Source organism: Prionailurus viverrinus, chromosome B4, assembly GCF_022837055.1.
Source record: "Prionailurus viverrinus isolate Anna chromosome B4, UM_Priviv_1.0, whole genome shotgun sequence".
NCBI lineage: Eukaryota > Metazoa > Chordata > Mammalia > Carnivora > Felidae > Prionailurus > Prionailurus viverrinus.
Genome location: NC_062567.1, coordinates 75,867,358 through 75,885,333, shown reverse-complemented (window position 1 = coordinate 75,885,333; position 17,976 = coordinate 75,867,358). Strand labels below are relative to the sequence as shown.

General features: G+C 52.1%; 1 protein-coding gene across 1 annotated transcript; it reads right to left on the bottom strand.

Annotated features, from left to right (window-relative positions):
• Positions 1-5,352: 5,352 nt before the first annotated feature.
• Positions 5,353-16,590, bottom strand: LOC125170141 (keratin, type II cuticular Hb5-like). Its single transcript, XM_047866379.1, has 9 exons — positions 16,168-16,590; positions 13,270-13,478; positions 11,722-11,782; positions 11,037-11,132; positions 10,129-10,293; positions 9,768-9,893; positions 8,709-8,929; positions 6,213-6,244; positions 5,353-5,504 (listed from the first exon to the last, which is right to left on the bottom strand). Exons 1-9 carry the CDS (start codon positions 16,588-16,590, stop codon positions 5,353-5,355), a joined length of 1,485 nt encoding a protein of 494 aa, XP_047722335.1.
• Positions 16,591-17,976: the final 1,386 nt, after the last annotated feature.

The following is a 17,976-nucleotide window of genomic DNA, read 5'->3' as shown; positions in this document are numbered from 1 at the left end:
CTTCCCAGCATGCATTTGTGATCCTTATGCTAAGCGCAGGCTCCCTCTTTCTCCTCTTTCCACACCTGCTCCTCAGCCCTGGGCAACCTGGCCCTTCCGAGTGCTAATCTTCCCAGATGCCAGCTCCATCCCACAGAGACAAGCCCACCCTCTAAGCCACCCCTGACCATCCTGCCTGGACACAGAGGCCATCCCACACCTCTCCTCCCTTTGCCCAGTGCTCTCTGCTCTCGCCCTTTCTACCCTCCATCCCCCACACACCACCCTCCTACCCCTGCCCCACACCGTCTCCCACTCCGAGGATGTCTGGTTCTGACTTTGTGGCTCAGGGCCAGGGAGGTCACTGCATGTATCTGGAGACTGGATCAAAAGTTCCTTGAGGGCAGGAAGGATCTCCTCCTAGCACTGACCCCCAACTAAGTCCCAGGATGGGGCTCCAGGATATGTCAGGCCAGGGATGGTTGGATGAACTCAGGCAGCTGGTAGAGCAGAAGCCATGTGGACTCACTTCCATGTCGCCATTAGGAAAACAGATTGGCTATCACCATACCCATCTGCCAGTCCCTCTGCTCCTCCATCCCCCAGTCTTTCCCTGGGAGGAGAAGTTGAGGCTCTGTGTGCTCTGACGAATGCTCACTTCAGACCCAAAGGGTTGCAGATGCACTGAGCAGGCAGCCGGCCCCTTCTGAGTGCTCAGGCTGCTGCCGTTTGAAGTTTGCCTGCTGACACTGGGCAGGCTTCCTCCAAGTTTCCCACTGGCCTCCCTCCTTGCACTCACCTCCCTGGGCCTCAAGGGCATGCTCATAACCACAACAGGGCAACGTTCAATGTAGGGCACATCATTCATCCACAGGAAAGGTTAAAACTCAGGGACCGAAAATCAAAACCTGAGTGTGAACTCCGCCGTGTCTCAGTGAGACATCGGGCAGGAAGTGGCCCCCATGCTTTTTGCATCAGCCCCAGGGGTCTGTGCGATGAGCCCTCTCTGATCCTGTTAGCTCCTGTGGTTCTGGGTTATCCGAGTGAGTCTGTGCTTGGGGAAAACACGTTGATGTTACCATAGGTCTGGGCCAAGCATAACCAAGGTGCCAAATCCGATTAGCCCCAAAATAGGACATTATGCACTGAAAAAGTCAAACAGCCAGAAACTAGGAGATATTAACAAGCTTTTTAATAAGTTTCTGTGCTTTGTGTGCAAAGACCAGTCAACTGACTCAGCCAGCCAGAGCTGCCGGTGCTTATAAGAATGAAACCTCCCCTCCCCACCCCAGCCTTCCCTTGCAGCCAACAGCAAAAATGCCGAGCAAACTCCTCTAGTTCAAAGGATTCTGTGGCTCCCATAGCCCTATCCTGATAAAAGAACAAAGCAAAGGATATAATCAAAGGATTAAAGTTTTATTAGAAAAAAAATTAAGAAACTCTTTTAAATGTTTATTTTATTTTTGAGAGAGAGAGAGAGAGAGAGAGAGAGAAGGTGGGAGGGGCACAGAGAGAAGGAGACAGGATCAGAAGCAGGCTCCGCACTGTCAGTGAAGAGCCCGATGCGGGACTTGAACCCATGAACCCTGAGATCATGACCTGAGCCAAAGACAGATGCTTAACTGACTGAGCTACCCAGGCACCCCCCCAAAAATTTTTTTTAAGGAGAAGTCAAGTGGTCTGAAATCAAGAGATCAGGTAAATTCCAGAGGGAGTGGCCCAAACAATAAAGTTGGCCCATGTAGGTGATTCCAGAGTTCTTTCCTGGGCTCCTTTCCCCTCGAAACTCCAAAATCAGACCTTCTGTTTGTATTCTACTCTTATTCAAATAGTCAATGCCCCCCCCCCAAAATGCAAGAGTCTCCAAAGGAAGATGGAAGTATGGATTATAGTCCTTTCCAAAAAAGTCAAGTCAGTTTGGGCTTTGGCGTTTCTCCTTTGCTCTCTGAGGCCACACGCTCTCCTCTGCCCAGTCTCAAACACCCTCCCCTTGCACCAGCCTCACAACACTCACTCCCAGGTCAGTTCCTTCCACCAGCCCAGTATCTCCAACTTCCCTGCTTTCGGTCTTTGGGATCCCAGGAAATACAGATGAGTGCTATCATTCACCTGAACGGACGCACAGTGAGATATGTAAATTCACCACGTGATCAAGGAAATGGCTAAGTGTATCAGTCTTTGTAATGGACACTGGAAATGGCCATCTGGGAATTACCCCCTGTCCGCATCTGCATGCCACTGCCACACTCTGGGAACGTGGACTCTTAGAAGACACTGTATTGAGAGTTTTGTTCGTTGTAAACTAGAGCAGTGAGGACATCTAACGAGGTTCTGCTCTCTTGGGGTCGGGAGACTTGCACTGGGGAGAGGCTGAGTTCACAAGTGCCTCACACCACTTTGCTGCCCTTCCTCAAACCCTCACCACACCCCCTTTGGGCCCCCTGGAGATCCCTGCCCACTCCCACTTTGTTCAAAAACCAAAGGGTCCCCCAACAGGCCCACTCTTCCTCTCTTGTCGCTGTTGGATGGGGGCGGTGAGAGATGGGAGGTGGCAAGCCAGGGGATGGAGCGGGATAGAGGCAGCACTCAGAAGAATGAGCTTTCGCATTAAAAACAGAGAAAACAGGGGCATCTGGGTGGCTCTGTCGGTTAAGGGTCCAACTTTGGCTCAGATCATGATCTCGCGGTTCATGGGTTCAAGCCCCACCTTGAGCTCTGTGCTGGCAGCTCAGAGCCTGGAGCCTGCTTCGGATTCTGTGTCTCCGGCTCTCTCTGCCCCTCCCCCACTCACACTCTGTCTCTCTCTCAAAAATAAGTAAACATTAAAAAAAATTTTTTTTTAATGGAGAAAACACCAGAGACACGAAAATGTGTACACAGGCCTCCACCACCACCACCAGAAAGGAAAGGCAGACCCCCGCTCCCACCCCCTGTTCTGCCACTTGGGACTCCTTTTCCTCCTCAGAACAGATCGAGTGGCCCTTTGAACCTGATTTTACCTCCACTCAAACTTTGTGGGCCCCAGACCGTGGTGTGCCAGGGGGCAGCCCCTGCGGGACGCTCCAAGGCCAGGAGGCAGAGGCTAGGGGAGCATATATATGTACTAAGAAAGATCTTGGTCCTCTCCGGGGCCCACGCGTGTCCCAGAGGACAGACTCTGAAGGCATTAGAAGGACTGCATTGCCCAGAGAACTGCTCCAAGGTTTTTCTAAGTCTTAAGATCAAGTGTATATTCTTATGGCAAAATATCTTCTGCCCCGTCAGGCTGTATTTAAATCTTTTTTTTTTAGGGGCGCCTGGGTGGCGCAGTCGGTTAGGCGTCCGACTTCAGCCAGGTCACGATCTCGAGGTCCGGGAGTTGGAGCCCCGCGTCAGGCTCTGGGCTGATGGCTCAGAGCCTGGAGCCTGTTTCTGATTCTGTGTCTCCCTCTATCTCTGCCCCTTCCCCGTTCATGCTCTGTCTCTCTCTGTCCCAAAAATAAATAAACGTTGAAAAAAAAAAATTTTAAATCTTTTTTTTTAATCCCAAATAAAATAAAGTGGAAGAAGTAGAATTCTTCCTATAAATCAAATGAAAGAAACTTGTCCATCAGAAACCCCTCTCTCCACGTCATCAGGGGGACATCGCTTGCATCAGAAGGGACTCCAAACAGACTTCCCCAGGTGGGACTTGTTGGGGACTGTCAGTTCAGGAAGAGGCCAGAGACAGAGTTCCCCAATCAGTTGCCCCGTTCAGGCGGTCAGGGAAAATGTCCTCTAACCAGAGGTCTGGATTTTATTTCTGGGTCCCCACATAATTAGCCTGTTATTAACTGCCCCATAATAAGATCTGTCCAAGATTCTTGGAGAGCAGACTATGAGAGTTGTTCCTACAGACGGTTCCAAGGGGTTCCTTTAAGTCATCTTCGTGTCTTATTTCTGAAGGGTCTGACTAGCAAGTAGGATCAGTTAGAATGCCTCCTCCAGGAATGTTGCGATAAGCCAAGACGCTTAGTCTAAAGGAACAACTGGGGGTAAGACAGTGGAATATTGCAATATGAATATGAACTTTGACATTCCCTGAACCTCAGTTTGAATGCTGGACTAGCTGTGTGACCTTAGTAAAGTTGCTTCACTTCTTTGGGCCTTAACCTCCTTATCTATCAAATGATATACATGACCCATGAATGAAATACATACGCTGTGTGCCACTTAGCAGGTGCCTGTGGATAAAGGTTCCTGTCTCCTCCCCTCTTCTAGCTTTCCCTCCACCCCACCCAGGCCTGGGTGACTCAGATTGGCTCCGACCTTTTGGCAAAGTCAAAGGAGAAATGCAAAGAGATGACTCTGATCCTGTGAGAATCAGAGAGGAAGTCAGCTCCTCGGTCAGAATTATCTGACCCTCTTCTGTCTGCGCACACAAACCAATGGTTCTCAACTTTAGTTCCTACAGAAATCACCTGGGAGCTTGTTTAAATTCATATTCCTGGGCTCATCCCTAGAACTTCAGATTCAAGAGTTCTGGATGGAGCCCAGGATCTGCTTATTTAAGAAGTCCCCTCCACCCCTCACCCCCATCCCGGCGACCCTGATGTATGTGGTGGTCTGTGGACCACATTTGCAGAAGCGTTGAAAAGGTCAAGGCTTTGAAGGGGGCTGGGAAAACCACAAAGGAGGCAGGCATTAATTTGTTTGCTAGGAGAAAACTTGTTGCCATCGATATTTAATCACGCACACACAAAGAAAGAAGGAGACATAACAGGAATCAACCAAATACAAAAAAGGGAAAAAAAATATCCAAACTGCCAACCATAAACACCTCAGCTGTTAGCTTCAGTCAATCTTTCCATCCTGATGTACAAATAGCTGGGGGTCTCTCTGGGAACACACAATCTCTCAGAGTGTGAGGGGCCTCCCGGACCCCTAGTCCACTTCCCCTTTGCTCCCTCAGTGCTGAGGTCACATGCCCCGCCCCTCATCCGGGGGCAAAGCACAGGTGCACCTACCCATCGCCATTCTCCTACCTGGCTCCCTGCCCAGAGGGCCTGGCGCACGGCCAGTACTTAGTAAGCAGACTTAGTAAAATGTTTGCTAACCTGAAATTAGCTGGGGAAGAAAGCGACTGAGCATCTTATATCAAAAAGCCTTTACATGCCTTTCCTGGACCACAGGGAAGGGGGAATTAACAGAGGTGGCAGTAATGTTAACACCCAGGGTTTGCACACAAAGAGTAAATCATAATGGCAATAGGAAGAAAACTGGAGAGACAGTCTGGGTTCCAGCCAGGGGAAATTACTAAACAGGCATGGGGGTCTGGGAGAGAAATGATTTTCCCCTCCTGCTCCCCACCCCTGCCCCTATCAGAGGGGGGCACCCGCCGGAGTACCCTGCCCACTATGCAAACCGCACGGATCTCACACCGGAGCAGGCCCCCACTACAGAGGGGGAGCAGAGGGCACCACTGCTGGAAGCCACAACCCCTGGTCCACGAGGGACAGTGGCACTGAGGTCACCGCAGATCACGCCACCCTGGGAACGGCTCACACCTGCGGGAGGAGACACTGGGTCAGAATTCTCCTCCATCCCCAACACGACATGACCCAAAACCTTTTGCCACCAATGATTGACTTTCATGTTTCTGAGGGATCAGCATCATGAATCTTTAGACCTACCGGCAAATCCAAAGCCATTGCCATCTGCTTCTTGAAGGAGTGTGGTTAGCAAATTGGACACCTAACTCTGCTTGAACTAGACTAATGTTGAGATGTGTTTATACAATCTTTGGGCAAAAACTGATGGGTCATAGTGAAGGAATCATCTGGAAACATGGTTGCTGGAAAAATGAGAACAGATAGATACCTAGCCTAGGGACTGTGTACACATTGGATTATTCAAGGTAAAGAGTTGCCTGCAGTGGGCCCAAACGGTCAGAATAAACATCAAAAATGTTTCTTCCTATTAAAATATTGTGCCACTTGAAGAGTATCCTGTGTGTAACTGAAAGACTTGAGCTATTTTTGCAGAACCAGTCAGCGGGCAGAACTTCCCCCAGTCATTCACTTATGCTTCACGGATATTCCAGATGGCTCCACGTAGGGACCACATATTTTGGACCATCCATTTGTCCAGATCCCAGAGACCTCAGCTCACATCTCCCCTGCCCGGTGCCCCACAGACAGAGATTCAGTCACCGATTAGATGCAACCCAATATTAACACCCAAAAGAACGATGCCCACACACACACACAACTTACAGATATTGACGGAGCCCACGCCTTCACACAAGCTGCAGGAGAGAGAGAGAGAGAGTGAACATTTAGAATGGGGTTCCTCTGTTCTTGCAGCAGGTCTGTCCTGGTCCATCCTGAGCGAAGAGAGCAGGGCTGAGGGGAGGGGACGTGTTGCCCACCTACCACAGAGAGCATCAGTGTCGCCACTGCTCCCAGGGACCCCAAAAGGACAGGGGAATGTTAGGTTGCAGGACCCAAAGGCCACTTTATATGCCTTGTTTGCTTCTCGGCCATGGAAATGTGGTGTACCGGAAGGTACATGTGGGGTGCAGTGGGGTTATCCACCTTGTCCCCTGGCTGGAAGTTCCAGCATGGCCAAAGAGGTGATGGGAACAGCCACTGCCTAACTGGGACACCTTCAGGTGGGAAAGAGCTTGCCTAGTATGCTAATTGAGCCATTTTTTTTTTATCCCACGAGCTTAAATGCTACCCCGGATATCTATCTGACTTGATACATGCAGAGGGGTCAGGAGGGAATGGTGGTCAAGAGCCTGGCGTCCTGGGCGCAAATCTGGCTGAGCCAGATCACTAGCTGGGTGACCTTGGACAAATCACCTAGCCTTTCTGTACCTCAGTTTCCTCATTTATGAAATGGGATGATAATACCCGCCTTCCAGCACTGTTGCAAGCTCTACATTGCAAAGTGCCTACAGGTAGAGCCTGGCACACAGTAAATCCACTGTGTTTGCTACTAACATTATGAACATCTCATTGATGATGAGACATTTATATCACTGCCGTGGGTCCCTCCTCCCTCATGCCCACCTGTACTTTCTCTTCTACATCACCCTCTTTTTTTTTATCCCCCAGCTTCAAACCATCTCCTCCAGTAAATCTCCAGTCTGATTCCTTCTGCCCGACTGAGCACTTCAACATACTACAGCTTTTCAGTAAGGATCTATGCTTTGGGCTCACTCTCCCACCATGTGAATCTGACCCTGCCACAGCCTTGGAACTGTGCCCTTCCAGAAGATTCTAGCCAATGCCCATCATGGCGCCTGTTGCGCCACAATGCTAGCAGCAGCTGTCACCAAGTTGAGTGATTACGGCTGCTTTGTTTTCTCATTTTCTGTGTTTTCTGCAGCGAGGGTTACTTGGGTAATCCAATTACACTTGTTAAATGCCAAGAAGGGAAGATCTGTCAAAAGGTCAGTGGCCACAATATGCAAAGCTCCATACACCCAACCATCTTGTAAAATCTCATGTGTTGGAGACAGTGCCTCATGCGTTATAGAATTGAGTTCTTAATACACCAGTGATGATGATGATGATGATGATGATGAAAGTAAGTTTCACAGTGCAAATGCCGAGTGCCTTACTGAATGCTGATGAGTGGGCCAGGGGCTTAAGTGTAAAAGTAGGAGATCAATCTGGTGGCTTCACCCGGAGTCCCGAGGAAACGGACAGAAGAGTTTACCTGCTTTGGTCAAGCGTGACACAAATCCAGCAGCATGGCCAGCTGCCTAGGGGGCGACACATGTCAGGTTTCTAATGCTAACCTGGTCAGTAAGGAGCCTCTCCGTGGTACAGCCCTGCCTGGCTACCCTGGATAGAGAGATTCTTGTTCCGACCGTAACCTGCCCCTACTGGTGATTTCCATTCACACTAACTCATTTAATCCTTGCAACAGCATAAAGTGCTGGGTTTTATGATTATCTGTTGTACAGATCGGGATGCTGAGGCCCAGAGGTTCAGAGCTAGTAAGTGGTAGAGCTGGGATGTGAATCCAGGTGGTCTAGATGGCTCACAACCTGTGATCTTAACCTTTCTATGCAACTGTCCTCCCCGCCCCCCAGTCTAGCTTGCTCCCCCGTGATGGGACCCAGCTAGGAGGCAGTAACGATGTGGCTACCTCCATGCAAATGCTCGTCACTACCCCAGGTATAAATCCACACTGCTCCTTCCCTTGCTGACTTCACTTGCCCCAGTTCTTGGCTCAAACTGTCAGCAGAGCCCGATTTATGCTGCCCTTGCCTTTCCCTACTAAGCAAGGACCCTGTGCTGGTCATTTCTATTTGCTGCTCCTGAACACGAGACTATAGGGTTCCTTGTCTGTACACGCCAAGTCAAATGGCCTTTAGCAAGTCTTCTGAATGATTCCAGCTTTTACAATCCACTGTGATGTGATTGCAGAAACCCCTTTCCAGTCAACAGGGTAAAGTAGTTGCCTTGGAATGAGCTTAGTTGCATTGGGAGGGGCAGTGTGGGAGGGAAAAGATCACCGGAGACGGTAATTTTAGCATAGCCACTACCTAGCTGTCACCTTGAACAAGTTCCTTCCCCTCTTTAGGCCTCGGTTTCCCCATCTGAAAATGGGAAAATGGTTAGACTTCTTGATTTCTAGAGTCTTTCTGGAGTCTTTCCCAGTTTGAACACTCTCTGCCTGGAGGATGATAGTCTGTCGAGGCAGTCCTCCAGCCCTGAGTGGGGATGTGAAGAGACCCTAAGCCCTGTCCTCACCGGCTCTCCTCGCCCTCCAGCAGCTTTCTGTAAGTGGCGATCTCCACGTCCAGGCCCAGCTTGGAGTTCATCACCTCCTGGTACTCCTTGAGCAGACAGGCCATGTCCTGCTTGGCCTTCTGAAGGGCGGCCTCCAGCCCCGCCAGCTTGCATTTGGCATCACCGAGGGCTGCCTCGCCCTGCTGCTCTGCCTCAGCCACGGCACCCTCCAGCTTGCACCGCTGTCAGGGAGGGGAGAAGGGGAGAAGCTTGAGAAGGGGACCTAGTGGGTCCCCAATGGCCTCCATCAACCTATTTCACCTCTATTCCAAATGGTCCAGTTGCAAATTAACTAGGCAGGAAAATAATGGCCCTTTGGAGCTTTCTTCCTCCATGTATGTGCCTCTTAATTTTATTGTAAAACTCAAGTCCCCAGTGAGCCATTAGAGGGAGGAAATGCTAGTGCTGGAACAGGACTGATAATAATTAGTAATAGTATCTTACACTTGTTTACCCTTGTTGGTTTACAAGGCACTTTCACAGATGTTGCCTATCTGCTTCCAGTTACTCTGAGCGTGTCAGAACAGGCACAGTTATTTCCCATTAAGCAGATGAAGAAATTGAGACTCAGAGAGGTTGTGGGGAATGGAATGAGGGACAAGCCATGTTCAATTACAGAGATGCACAGACGGTGCTAGCGTGCACTGTGAACAGAGTGGCGTGGGACCAGGTCAGGTCTGTGCACCTCAAATCCATCTGGAGAGGCGGGGGGAGAACCAGCAGAACACAACCTGCACTAGACCGCATTGCCTAAGGTATGTTTAAAGGAAAGAAACCTTGGAGGGATATGAAGGGAAATAGGAGCAGAATTCAGAGAAGGTAGACAGACCAACCCTCCCCCACAAAGCTCTGTGCAAACAGTGGTTGTCCGTCCTTCAGATGCAGGTGGTTAAAATATAAGCCTCTCCAAAGACAGCAGCAGGAGAGCAGATCAGAAGCAGCAGGAGAGCAGATCAGAAGCAGCGGGAGAACAGATCAGAAACAGCAGGTGCACAGAGCGAGGTCTCAGCGCCCCCTGACCTGCTGCTTGGCATTCTCCACCTCTGCCGTCAGCCTCTGGATCATGCGGTTCAGCTCATTGAGCTCATCCTTGGTTCTGCGGAGGTTCTCGCCCTGCTGGCTCACCGTGGCCTTCATCTCCTCGCACTGTGGGTTGGGAGACAAACATTCAGGACCAGCCAATGGCTGTGACATTGCTGGAGGGGTGCTGGGTCGTCACTATGAAGAGCCAGCCTGCTGTTCTACAGTGGTCCTGTCTCCTACCCCTGCTCTGCTTGGGCCTGTGATGGAGCCCCTCCGAATGCATGGGTGCATTTCCCAGAGAAACTTCAGGTTCTGGCTATCTTCCCTGCCCAAAGGGCAGCTCGGCCCTCCAGTTCACCTTGGTTTGGTACCAGGACTCCGCCTCGGCCCGGCTGCGGCTGGCGATGTCGTCATACTGAGCCTTGATCTCGGCCACCACTGAGTCCATGTTGAGCTCCCGGCTGTTGTCCATTTTGACGACCACCGAGGTGTCAGAGATTTGTGACTGAAGGAGGTAGATTTCCTGTAGGAGACAGCAACCAGTGCCCTCAGCTCCAAATCCCCCTCTGATTCCCATTGCTGTAGGTAAAAAACCATCCCCACCTGAAGCTTTAGGAAATAAAATTGGAGAATTCCAGAAGTGCAGCTCTAGCTATCTGCATAAATCTAATCAACCAGACAATGGACAGATTTAGAGTCCTGGGTTTTCTAATGAACTTTTCATACTACCTGAATTAATAAGATATTATTACACCTATATACCCACACCTATATTGTCATATCTCCACTTCATGCTGTGCTGTGTAGATAGGCAATGAATCACAGTCCTTCAAATCATCTGTGTGGGTTTTTTTTTGGGGGGGGGGAGAGAGAAAGAGAGAAAAGTGTGCAAATGAGGTAGGGGCAGAGGGAGAGAGAGAATCCCAAGCAGGCTCCACACCCAGTGCAGAGCCTGACGTGGTACTCGATCCCACAACCATGACATCGTGACCTGAGCCAAAATCAAGAGGATGCTCAACGGACTGAGCCACCCAGGTGCCCCACAAATAATTTTAAAGGAAGGGAATCACCCATTTCCATTTTGAAAGGAGGCCTAAGCAAGAGAAAAATCTCCTCTGATCACAGAAGGAAAGGATGTTTAGGTCCTAAAAGAGTTAGGGATGGACAATACTTTCTAAAGCCAAAGGACCAAGACAACCCACAACTCAAAAAACCCTCTGCCCTCTCCTCCCTCGCTTGCTCTTCTGGAGAAGGGGAGAGACTCACCTCCTCATAGAGGGCCTGTAGGAAGCCCATCTCCTCCCTTAGCGCCTCCACATTTGCCTCCAGGTCAGCCTTGCGCAGGTAGGCACAGTCTATGTCCTGGTGGACACACATGGGAAAGGGTGGAACAAGGGTCACTCAGGGCCCCTGGACCTTTGCCCTCTATAGGGGGCCCTGAGGCCATGTTCTGTCCCACTCTTCTCCTATCACAGAAACATCCATGGGGCCACCTCAAATAGGGAGTAGAGAGAAGTCTGACCTCGACAGATTTTTTCTCTTTCCTCCAGAATTAGAGACCTTCCTGAAGCGAGTAGCCTAATATCACAGCCCAAAATGCCAGGCTGCTACTACTAAGCTAGATTGGCCCATGGAGCATGTCACGTGGTGGCCACAGAGCCATGAGTGCGCCCCACCCACAGGCCGTCCTTGGCACCCAGGCTGGGCAGCATCCAAGTAGCTGACTCTCGGGCCCGAGGTCTCACCGAGCTGCTGTCTGGCTGATTAGCCACAGTGGTCACTTAATCAGTCTCCCTCTCATACGGGCATTGCCAACCAAGTGGCCCCCATTGGTCAGGGGAGTCGAGTGCCTGGCCACCACGACTGGACTGCCACAAAGTTGGCAAGTTGCTAGTCTCAGAGGTCCAGCATCTAAGATTTCACTCTTCCCCATATGGGAGGACTCACTCACCTTCTTCAGCACCACAAACTCATTCTCAGCCGTGGTCTTGAGGGCCACTTCTTCTTCATACCTGAGGAGAGAGAGCACAGATGGAGAGGCCCTTGGGGATGAGGGCTTTGGGTGGGCCAACCAAGCCCTAGCTGTTCAAGACTCCTTGGTTCTGCCCTTGACTTGCTGTGTGCCTTGGGGAAAGAGGCTTGGCCTCTGTGGACTTCTATTTTGCAGTCACGAAGAACCCACCAAAAGGACACTGGACATGAAGTTCAAGCCTCTGGTTTCTGGTCCAAGCTTGGACTGAAGTTTCTGAAAAACGTCAGGCAAGCCATTTAATCTCTCTGCATCTTGGGCTACATTGCCTGATGTGCAATAAGGCATGCTGGAAATATTTGTGGGATGAGTGAAAGAGAGATGCTCCAGGGGACAGGGGGTGTCTTTCAACCCGAAAATTGTACAAAACGTAAAGCTCCATGAAACCATCCCTGTGATGTTCTCTTTCCTTCCCCCAATACTCAAGGACTTGAAATCCTGGAAGCACCCCATTATGCCCTGACTGCGGAGGGGGGGGGGCATTTCCACAGCCCTCCTGCACTACCTGGCACATTCTCTTGTGCCTGCCCATGAGGTCATTCCTGCAGCAGCCCTGCCCAGCCCACAGGGATGACCAGAGTCCTCATAGCATGATTTTCACGACTTTTTAATGACAGAGTAATTTGGGCTGCTATAAACTCTGGGCTATGTAATTACTGACCCTCACACCCCCCCCACCAGACTGGGAGACAGGCCTTGACACCAGCAAACAGAATTGTGTCTGCATTTGCATCCCCCCAAGGAAAGTGTAAACCCATTGCTGGGTCCATCTGGATGGTAACACCCGATCTCCCAAGATCCGAATTCCAGTTACTTCCAATTAGAATGATCAGGACAGATGATGTCAGGATCACCTTTCTCTCCATCCCTATCAACAGGGAAAGAGGAGCAAGGTGTCAGTGACCTGGTGAGTTTAAACTAGGCAATGGCCAACCTAAACAAGTCAGGTTACAAGGGAAGATTGACGCGGGCCTTTGAATCACAGAGCCTTGCAGAACAAGAGCCTGGTGATTTATCCACAGAGTGAATAAATGACTTCTCCAAGCTTATTGGCTATCTTGAATGGCATTGGCCGGATCATCTTGGAGATAACCCCCCAGGCACCTTTCCTCTCCCCACATCCTAGTGCTGACTGTTCCCAAGTTCTTTCCTCCAGTCTGTTGACCTCTCTCTTCCCATTCTGTTGTTGTTCCTCTCTCTGTGTCTCTAGGCCACTGTGTGCCCTGGATGTGTGTCCTACCCTCCCAGGCTGGGAGTACCTCTTCTCCCCATCTCTCTCCCCATTTCCCAGGATGGGGCTACAAGAGCTGGGAGCTGAGACCAGATAGAGCAGGCTGAGAAAACAGAACCATCAGAGAGGTAGCCTGGGCTGGCCCTGACCTTCAGCCATCCCCACCTCTGGTAGAGTGGTGTGGACCCAGCCAAGACCTGCCCCACACCCATAACCACCCCCAGCCCGGCCGCACTCACTTCTTCTTGTAGCCCTCCAGCACCTCCTGCACGTGGTTGAGCTCCGAGGCCAGCCTCCCGCTGTCGGCCTCCACGCACTCGGCCTCCCGCCTCAGCGTCTCGATGTAGCCCTCGAACAGGGGCTCCAGGTTGCTCTCGCAGCACTTGCGGTTCTGGTAGAACTGCCACTTGGTCTCCAGAAGCTTGTTCTGCTGCTCCAGGAAGCGCACCTGCCGCCCAGGGTGGAGGAAAGAGACTCAGGGGGAGCCCTGAGCCCTCTCTGCCCTTGGGGATGATCTCTGACCCGCAGCAGGCTGTGACCTTCCCCCAAAGGCCAAATCATTTGGCAAAGTCTGAAAGTGCAGGTCACGGCTGTTCCCCCAGGAATGTTCCCTCACCCTATCCCCCTCTCCCACTAGAGCACACTATTTATTTGTGGTATTTATTCTGCACAGAATGAAACAACATCTGATCTTGCAAAAACACTCTCGACCGTGTGTGGTGGGCCAAAAATGGCTCCTCAAAGATGTTCACGTCCTAATCCCTGGAACCTGTGAATCTGTTATGTTATGTGGCAAAAGGGACCCTGCAGGTGGAATGTAGGTTATGGTGCTGAAGAGCAGGAGATCTGGAATTATCCAGGTGGCCCCAAGGTGTCATAATGGGCCTTTTAAAGTGGGAGAGGAAGGGGGCGCCTGGGTGGCTCAGTCAGTGGAGCATCCGACTTCCACTTGGGTCATAATCTTGCGGTTTGTGAGTTCGAGCCCCGTGCCAGGCTCTCTGCTGACAGCTCAGAGCCCGGAGCCTGCTTCGGATTCTGTATCTCCCTCTCTGTCTGCCCTCTCCTGCTTGCGCTCTGTCTCCCTCTCTCAAAAAAATAAATAATAAACATTTTTTAAAAGCTTTTAAATAAAGTGGAAGAAGAAGGCAGAAGAGTGGAGAGGTGCACAGAAGGAAGAGGCAGAGGAGAGACTTAAAACCTGAGGCAGCCTTGGCCACGATCACCGGCTTTGGAGGTAGAGGGAGAAGGAGCCTGAGTCAAGGAATACCAGTGGTCTCCAGAAACTGAGAAGGAGCTCCAGCCAGCCAGCCAGCAAGGGAACAGGGACCTCAGTCCTACCATCACACAGAACGCAATTCTGCCAAAAGCGTGCATGTCCCTGAAAACAGGTCTCCCCTAGGGCCTCCAGAGAGAAATGCAGCTATGCCGACACCTTGGTTTTGACCTCATGAGATAAGAAACTTGTATTGTTTTAAGCCACTAAGTTTGTGGGCATTTTTATGCCAGTGATTTAAAAACGCACCCACCACGACTCTCCCTCACTCTGATCCTGGGGCAGGAGAGCCCATCCCAGGGACCCTGGACGGGGAATGCGGACACCTTCCCCTGCCTGACTCTGCCACCAACCGGGCCCCTGTGCCCCACTCTCCCGGAGCCTCATTGTAAACCGAGGCAGTGGAAATGCATCAGCAATGTCCCCTGGCAGGCCCCAGGCTCTTTCTGCCCTGCAGGCACGTTTTACTTGGCCTGCAAACCGTGTCATAGAAATCTGATTTGTTGCCGACGTTTAATAACTGAATAATTTCAGGCAAGAATCTGGATCTCGGACCGGAACTGACTGCTCACACAGAGACTGCATACCTGCGTGCTGTCCAAAAGGCTACGTACAAAGGTCCTTGCATGTTCGGGGACCTTACTGTGCTTTCAAGCAAATTAGGCAAAGGGGCCACTCCAGGCAGACACAGCCTCCTTCCAGGGCATACAGCCCGGTGAGCCGAGCATGGGCTGGATTTCAACCTCATCCCACCACCCTTGGTGGGTGTCCTTGCATAATGAATGACCCACACGATGTGCTGGCGGAAGAGACGAGCCAGCAGCATGTGAAGAGTAGGTAGGTGTCCAGGGGCGCCCGGTGGCTCAGTCGGTTGAGCATCTAACTCCAGCTCAGGTCATGATCGCGTGGTTCGTGAGTTCGAGCCCTGCGCCGGGGCACTGCTGACAGCGCAGGGCCCGCTTCAGATTCTCTGTCCCCTTCTCTCTCTGCCCCTCCCCTGCTGGCGCTCTCTCAAAAATAAAGGAACATTAAAAAAGAAAAAGAATAATGGACAGCACCTTCGCGTGCAGAGATGCCTATTTCTGACGGTGGCTCTTATCAGAGAGCAAGGCCTCCATGCACCGTCACTCTTGTGTGTGTCCACTTACAAAGACCCTTGGTGTAGATGTGCACAGCACTCAGCCCTAGAAGGGGACCCTTTCCTCTCCTGGACTTCAGGGGCTGTCCTCCCCCAGAGAGGCTCGCCGAGGGGGTGCCACTGGGTTAGAGGACACCAGAGCTATGCGTCCAACCAGAAGGCGGGCTCAGAGACCCCAGCATCTGAAGAGTGCAATTCAACAGCCCCTCCAGGGGCTGCCCCCTTAAGTTTCTCAACTCTCTGTGTTTAATCTGTGTAACGTTGGGTGGGGAAAAGCGCCTGGGGCAGAAATCCCGGGAACTCACAGCCTTCCTACTAGAAGGAGCAGGAAAGGAGCTTCTGGCCCCTCCTCATCCTGGATCCTTTCACCCTGGGGAGGGCGGCACCTCCACACAAACCTAAGCAGACATCCCGCCCCACCCCACCCCCTCACGGGGTGATGGCTGAGATCCCGAAGATGGGACCACAGATACACACGCAGCTCTTGCTGGGCAGGGAAGCCGCCTCAATAAACTTCCCGTTCTGTCTGGTTTCACATTCATCGTTGCATTTGACTCTCCTGGTAGCATTTGAAAACCAAGAGCCCGATTCAGTCATGCTCCCAAGGCCACATGCTGATGGGTTGCAGGCCTGGGACTCAGAGAATGTGAAGACGGCTGGTCATTGGGTTCCAAGTCCCTCGCCCCTTCCTGTGCCACAGCCCCAGGGAGCAGCCCACAGACCCACCTTGTCGATGAAGGCAGCAAACTTGTTGTTCAGGCACTTGATCTGCTCCTTCTCCTGGTGCTTGACGCACTGTGCATTCGGGTCAAGTTCCAGGTTGAGGGGCGTGAGGAGGCTCTCGTTGACCGACACGCTGGTGATGCAGGGAGGGCTGGGTCCACAAAGTCCCCCTACACGGTAGCCAAAGCTGCCCCCGCTGCGCAGGGGCCATCCACAGCTCACCGCCATCCGCGGGGACCCCACTGCGCACAGGCTCCGGCTGCCAAAGCCCCCGAGGCGCCTGTAGCCGGGCCCCCCAGGACTGCCCCCGCGGTAGGCCATGGCACTGGAGCAGCTGTGGGCCGACGGCTTAGGCAGGACGGCAGAGCAGGAGCTGAAGTTCCTGACCCCATAGCCAGAGCGGATGCGGTGGGGACGGCTGGCCATGCCTCCGCGGTGCAGGGCAGTGCAGGGAAAATGGAGAGGCCCGAAGCACACAGGTCTCACGCTGGAGACCTGTCCGTGCCCCTGCCTTTTTATCGGGCGGACGACGGGCCTCCCAACAACATAAAAGGCAGGAGAAAGTTATTAAAGCTATTTATGAGCGTGGGAATCTCCCGCTAGGCAGACCGAGAAGGAAAGCTGAAACTTGTCTCCTTTAATGAGCATCTCAGGGAGACCCTGAATCACAATAAACCTGTCCCCTGCCTTTGCAACCCCACAGGCCTAGACATATCTATTTGGCCCCTAATTCCCCTCCCACCCTGTGAGTCCACCTGAGATCATTATCCCACAGGGGCAAGTGGAGTCTTGGGCCAGCACATTCCTGAGACTCGAAGGGTCCCATGTCCCATAAGGTCCCACGGGCCCGTCCTTGCAGGCAGATCACGTGTGTTCCCCCCTAAGGCTGCAAGGATGCCTGGCTCATCTTTGCAGGGTGAGCACAAGTAGAGTGAACCCTTCAAGCCTCCCCTGCGCCTGATTTTCCTACATTCTGTCTGACAGTAGAGTGACTGGGGTCGGTACAGCCTCCTTGATTCAGAAAGCACGTCTTCTCTACTTTGATAGCCCTCGTGGTAACTGACACATAGTAGGTCCCTGGGAAGCACGGTTTGAATTGAATAGACTGGACCCAGGAAGGAATGGCCAGTATCTGGACAGCTTCCTCATCTGGTCCACAAATAGTGATTGAGCCTCCTGTACGCCAGGCCCGGGGGCTGTCCTGGAGGAGGCGCCTCCATTCACAGGCCAGTGCTGAGGCCCCACCAGAGCGAGGCCCTAATTCAGATGCCGAGGGAAATAAAGCTCGGTGGACAGAGCTCGCTCTTGAAGAACCTGGGTCTCATGGGGACCCCAGACAGAGGCAGGAAAGATCCATGGCAAGAGGGGGAAAGACAAGTGATCGTGTAAAGGGAATGCTGAGGACCGAGGAGGGCCACTCATGGCAGGTGGAATGTCGCAAGGAGGCGAGACCCGAGGCAGGTCCTAGAAGATGGCGACGTGTGGCAGAGAGAATAGAAGCAGAGGTGCCAGGGACAGCCACCACCGCAGGCCTGGTGACGAGACAAATACCCAGTTCCTCAGGTCCTTTGCAAAACAGAGCCGTCAGCCAAGACTGCTCACCCCCAGCCTCCCACCCCGATCGTACAGGATGCTTTCCCTGTGACACCCCAGAACAGCAGGATGGAAATGGGACCCAAAGGGGAAAACCCCTGCCTGCAGCCCCGACTATCATGATACCCAAACCCCCAGCAACCCAGTCCTTGGAGTAAAGCTCTCATTACAGAGAATCTCTGTGCACAAGGACCAGAACGAGGAGTCATCTTCCAGAAC

Bases quoted from the DNA above. Each gene is read 5' to 3' on its own strand.
- LOC125170141 (XM_047866379.1), bottom strand. From the start codon at position 16,590: ATGGCCAGCCGTCCCCACCGCATCCGCTCTGGCTATGGGGTCAGGAAC. The intron at 13,479-16,167 runs GTGGGTCTGTGG...CCTGGGCGGCAG, and splicing joins TTGCTGCCTTCATCGACAAG to GTGCGCTTCCTGGAGCAGCA. The intron at 10,294-11,036 runs GTGAGTCTCTCC...TGTCTCCTACAG, and splicing joins TACAGGCCCTCTATGAGGAG to GAAATCTACCTCCTTCAGTC.